This window comes from Sceloporus undulatus, chromosome 3, assembly GCF_019175285.1.
Source record: "Sceloporus undulatus isolate JIND9_A2432 ecotype Alabama chromosome 3, SceUnd_v1.1, whole genome shotgun sequence".
Classification (NCBI taxonomy): domain Eukaryota; kingdom Metazoa; phylum Chordata; class Lepidosauria; order Squamata; family Phrynosomatidae; genus Sceloporus; species Sceloporus undulatus.
Genome location: NC_056524.1, coordinates 76,841,621 through 76,847,367, shown reverse-complemented (window position 1 = coordinate 76,847,367; position 5,747 = coordinate 76,841,621). Strand labels below are relative to the sequence as shown.

General features: G+C 41.5%; 1 protein-coding gene across 1 annotated transcript in view; it reads left to right on the top strand.

Annotated features, from left to right (window-relative positions):
* Positions 1-5,747, top strand: part of TSPAN7 (tetraspanin 7) — a 123,779-nt gene that overhangs the window by 81,076 nt on the left and 36,956 nt on the right. Inside the window, 1 exon segment of the mRNA XM_042460869.1 lies at positions 4,613-4,801. Within this exon segment, the coding sequence (XP_042316803.1) occupies positions 4,613-4,801 (189 nt within the window).

Here is a 5,747-nt window from a genome sequence, read left to right as displayed (position 1 = left end):
GGGCCAGGGAGGTGGCCGAGCGGAGCTCTATGGGCAGCGTGTTCCAAAGGGCCAGGGCGGCGATGGAAAATGTCTTCCTCGCAGTGGAGGTAAGCCTAGCCCCTGGAACCCTAAGTAGTTGCTGCCCAGATGTTCTGAGGGTGCGGGACGGAATGTACGGGGAGAGGCGGTCCTTCAGGTATCCTGGGCCCAAGCCATTATTATTATTATTATTATTATTATTATTATTATTATTATTGTTATTATTATTGTTATTATTTCCTTGTCATATTGATGATAACTTTACTAATTCAGCTCTATTTTTTCAGATTTAAGTAAGTAAAAGGTTATTAACAAACCAATTAACAAGGTTATTAGAAAAGGTGTCTTGCTGCTAGTGATCTCCAGTGTTGACAAGTATTATTTATTAGCAAGCATTATTTATTTCCTTAAAATATATTATACTACGATTTCCTTCTCCAAATCAAACCAGCAATCAGATTATGCCTTGTAAAAGGAGCAATATTAAGTGACTGCTGAATTGGGGGAAGGTGCTCCATAGGCTGGTTACAGACCGCCATTAGGGACGTCCTGAGGACGTCCCAGTTTTAAAAAGGGGCATCTCTTCCAGACGCCTCTAACCCTATCAGGGACAGAGTCCGTGACAAATGGCGGCGGCCGTTCCACACGGCCGCCGCCATATTGACGTAGTGGACGCTGTGCATCCGCACGTCGTGCCCCAGAAGTGACGCCACGAGTGCGTGACTAGCGCCTCGCGGCGTCTCTTCCGGGGCCCAGGAAGGAGAGCAATTTCCGTGCTCCTTCCTCGGAGCGTCCGGGAGCTGCGCGGTTTGGCCGCTGTGGCTCCCGGACACTGCAAGCGGAGGCGGAGCCAGACCGCCGCAATTCGGCGGTCTGTAATGTGCCTTAGATGTGTTTTAAAAGAACTCATTGAATGTATAGTTTACCCAGGAAACACAAGTTTACTTATTCATTTAAATTAATACTTACTGGAGTAGCCAATAAAATGCCATATTCTACCACCTTTAGGTTTACCAAAAAGTATCTAGAAACCTTTTGGGATTTGGATTTAAAACATGTTTGGCCAGGCAACCTTAAAAGATGCTGGCATGATTTTCAGAAATAAAACTTGCCTACTTAAAATAACAGTAATCTCCCGTAGTTGATGCCTGTTGATGGAACCCTATAGCCACCCTTAGATAAAATGCAAGGTAGTGCGTGGCATAGTCGTTTGAGTGTTGGATTGACTCTGGACACCAGGGTTCAATTCCCACTCAGCCATGAAACCCACTGGGTGACCTTGGGTAAGTCACATGCTTGCAGCTTCAGGGAAAGAAAATGGCAAACCACCTTTGAACCAATCTTGCCAAAAGCAAAACAAAACAAAAAAACACCCTTAGGGTGATCAGAAGTCAGAAACGACTTGAAGGCATACAGCAACAAAAAACCAGCTACCCTAAAGCCACCAAATATTGTCTGATCTTAGAAGCTGAGCAGGGTCAGCCCTGGTTAATACTTGGATGGGAGACAAGCAACAAAGACCTAACAAAACCCTGTGAAATTCGTAGTGTTGCCATGAAAAGTTGACAGGTGACTTAAAATACATAGAGTCTATTTGCACTGTGTTAGTTGTGTAACCTACTTTGTCCACTGGATGTCAGCAAAGAACACAACTATGCACTTTGATTTCTGCATCAGTACCTGTACCTTGTATTTCAGTGGCATGATGTAATGGTTGACATGAACAATGGCATGTGTTCGGGCTATTTTCTGACACTATTCACTTTAGAGGCAAATCTTTCTAGACTGTGAGAACATATTTTTTTCTCCATATTTTTTCTTAGGAAAAGCTTGATGTTTGAGCTTATTTCCTTGAAGATCAGGAAAGTTAAACATTTTCCACCCTTCAACTAAGCCAGCATTGTTTAATATTAGCTCCACCATACATGTAAAACTTGCATTAGATGGGATTTTTCTTCTGAACTGACCTCAGTCAGATTTATTTAAAGATGTTACATGAAGCATTAGGAAAGAGATGACATTAGGAATGTTAGAATTATTTAGCATGTGTATTGTGTGTGAAGAGAGAGAGTATATATACTGTAGACTATTCAGAAGACAAATAAATGAATCCTAGAACAAATCAAACCTGAAAGTTTCCTAGAAGCCAAAATTACTAAATTGAGGCTATCATACTTTGGTCATATTATGAGAAGGCATAGAAAAGACAATAATGTTTGATAAGGTAGAAGGCAATAGGAAAAGAGGAAGAGTGTATTCCAGATGGATAGACTCCATCAAGGAAGCCACAGCCCTGAATCTACAAGACCTGAACAGGGCTGTTGAGGACAGGGTGTCTTGGAGATGTCTCATCTATAGGGTTCTCATAGGTTGAGGCTGACTTGAAGGTAGTTAAAATGCACACATACTGGACACTTTGATTTCTACAAAGGCCTGTATGGGGAAAGATAGAATTGCTTGAGCCCCATCTCAAGAGTAGCCTGGAAGGTCTGACCTCTCTGCCCCCCCCCCTCCAGCAAATGATCAGAAATTTAACCACCAAAACTTGTATATAGTTCTTTCTTCTCAATAATTATCAATGAGAACGGTATTGAATTATCACGGACATACATACACATACAGCCCAATTGTGAAGAGAGCTATTGTAGTTGAATCTTCCCATGAATAACAAAGGTTGCATGCCATCCATCCTGTACATACTTTATTGGGAGTAAACTTCATTGAACACATGGACAGAACTTCTACATACACCATGTGTTTTGAAGAGCCTTCATTTTTAAGAACGATTGAACAATAATATGTAGGATAAGTAATTTGCCCTTCTTTCTATTCCTGGTTCTACCTTAAGCATGGAAAATACACAGGTTTTGCATTTTCTTTTCAGAACTTTTTGTGTTTGAGATCATGTATCTTCTAACATATTTCCACAACTTTTGCTTTTTAAATAGTAGAGGGATGGAGGGATGGATGCAGGAGAAGACCTTAAAGACACATTTGCATTCACTTAGTAGGTTCTTACATATTTCTCCTTCTCTTTGCTCGATACAATAAGTGTTTTTCAATTTACTCAATGATACAGTCGGCCCTTCTTATACACGGATTTTTTATACACGGATTTAAGCATACACGGTTTGAAAATGTTCCAAAAAAGTATAAATTTACCTTGATGTTCCATTTTTTATTAGGGACACCTTTTTGGTATGTCATTATACTTAATGGGACTTGAGCATACACGGATTTTGTTATACACGGGGGATCTTGGAACCAAACCCCAGCGTATAACAAGGATCCACTGTATATCATTTATTGTTTTGCTTTTGCTAGTCTGATTTTTTTTTCTAATTCAGTTGTATTTCTAATTGTAACAAAATACAGTCTAGGTGGACCCTTGCTTTATGCAGGGGATCAGTTTCAGACACCCCCCCCTGCACATAAAGTGAATCCCGTGCATGCTCAAGCCCCATTTAGATGAATGAGCCATGCTCCCATGTGCACAATGGTGTACGCACCATGGGCTTGCCGTCCACATGACTTCAAGTCCGTGTAAGGGAAGCTTGCGTATGAGGCGGGCAGACGGTACATACAAGTAGTCAAAATTGCTGCTAACAGAGAGTGTAGCCAGGATTTTGAGAAGGGGGGCTCCAGACTAAGTGCCACCATTATAAAGCGGGTTGGGTGTGGTGGCGCGGCAGTGCACACCATTCATTGTATCTAATGGAAGGGGAGTCCGGACCCCACGGATCCCCCCCCCCACGGCTACGTCCCTGCTGCTAATCTCCTTTCTCCTTCTGTTTTGCTCTTCACACATGCTCAGCAATAGCATCACTGAGAGGGTGCAGACAGCACCAGGTGACACCCAAGAAGGGGGGAGGGGTGACACCAGGTCAGCTCCTTGCCTCCTGCAGGTGCTGTTTGGGGCTATATGGAGTGGCTTTTCCTGGCACTCAGGCCCCATGGAGGGGCTTTTCCAGATGCCAAGGCCCCACGGGCGGGGGCTTTTTCAGGCATCTCTCCATCCCAGAAACCCCTCTGGACTTCTGGGACTGTAAGTCCCCTTCCCTGGAAGTTCTTCCCACCTGCACCAGTTGTCATCCCGTGTGGGAATGTCACTGATGCTCAGTGAATGATTTTGGTGGCAGCTGTTTACCTTCCTTGTATGTAACAACCTGTCTACCAATGTTGAGCCTTGTTGTTGTTGTGTGCATTCAAGTCTTTTCTGACTTATGACAACCCTAAGGTGAAATTGTCATGTAACTTTCTTGATAAGATTTGTTCAGAAAGGATTTACCTTTGCCTTCCTCTGAGGCTAAGAGGAAATACATTTTTAAACGTTCAGGGGCATCTGGTGGGTTGCTGGTTATTTGCTATAAAGTTTTGACTTTGAGTACTACCTGTACTTGCCACAGGCCCCAAAACAGTGAAGCAGTATTTATCCAATCAGCCCCCTGTCTTCTTTCTTTCTTTCTTTCTTTCTTTCTTTCTTTCTTTGCATAGTGGCAATTCTGTTAAGTTTTTAAAGGCTTTGCATCATCATCTATTGATTTGTATAAGCTCGCTGACTATGCCTATTTCTCTATTTCTTATTTTCCAGATAACTGGAGTTATCCTTCTGGCTGTTGGTGTCTGGGGAAAGCTGACTTTAGGCACATACATTTCTCTTATTGCTGAAAACTCCACTAATGCCCCTTATGTTCTCATTGGGACGGGCACCACAATTATTGTCTTTGGATTGTTTGGCTGTTTTGCCACATGTCGTGGTAGCCCATGGATGCTGAAACTGGTAAGTATGTCAGATACCTTCGGTGCTAGTATGCTGTAAATTGTTAAGGCAGCCAGCTTCTTTGTTAAACTTAAACAGATGTTAACACAGTTTCAGATATGAATGTGGGTGCACATACACACACAGAGCAAAAGAGTGTAATTACCTTGTTATTATTCACTAAGGAGAAGTCCATATGGGAAGAGTTTTGCACCTGGCAGAAGGTCATGGGTATGATTTATAGAAACCATCACATAATTTGGGGTTGAGGTTATGCATTCAAACACACACACACACACACACACACACACACACACACAGAGACTTTTTTGGAGTTTCAAAATGCCAAAACACTCTGCCTGTAGAAAAGTAGCATGTCACAAAAAAAGGGTTCTAATTTAGTTTTCTCTCATTTTGTTTATGGGGAAGGAGATTTATTTTATTTTATTTTAAGTGTGTTGAAGTATATAATCCACATTTCTATGCTGCATCACATGTTTTTCCTTCTTGAAACAAACCTTTTTTTTAAAAAAAGTACTTGGTGCACTCCAAGATTTCTATATGTTTAAAAAGTGGGAAATAGCTTCATATGTCTATAATTTGCAACCATTTTATTGTTTATTGTTTTAGAAATAGTTATAATTTACATTTGCAGAATTGCGTTAGAATAAGAAAAGAAAAGTATGGACTAAAGACAATGGTGAATGGCTACTCAGTAAAATTTTCAAAGTAATTCTGAATTTTAAATGAACTGTAAGTATTTTTTTGGGGGGGGGTTTGAACAACCTGCATGTTTTTGGGAAAACCATAGGGAATAAGTAAACTACATTGAACTAGACAGAATTTATTTCTGAGCAGATATGCATAGAGTTGAACTATATATGCTTCTCTGACTTAAGGTTAATGCAGGGGTAGGCAACCTTTTTGAGCCGGGGGCCGGGTTGGTGTCCCTCAGACAACTGGGGGG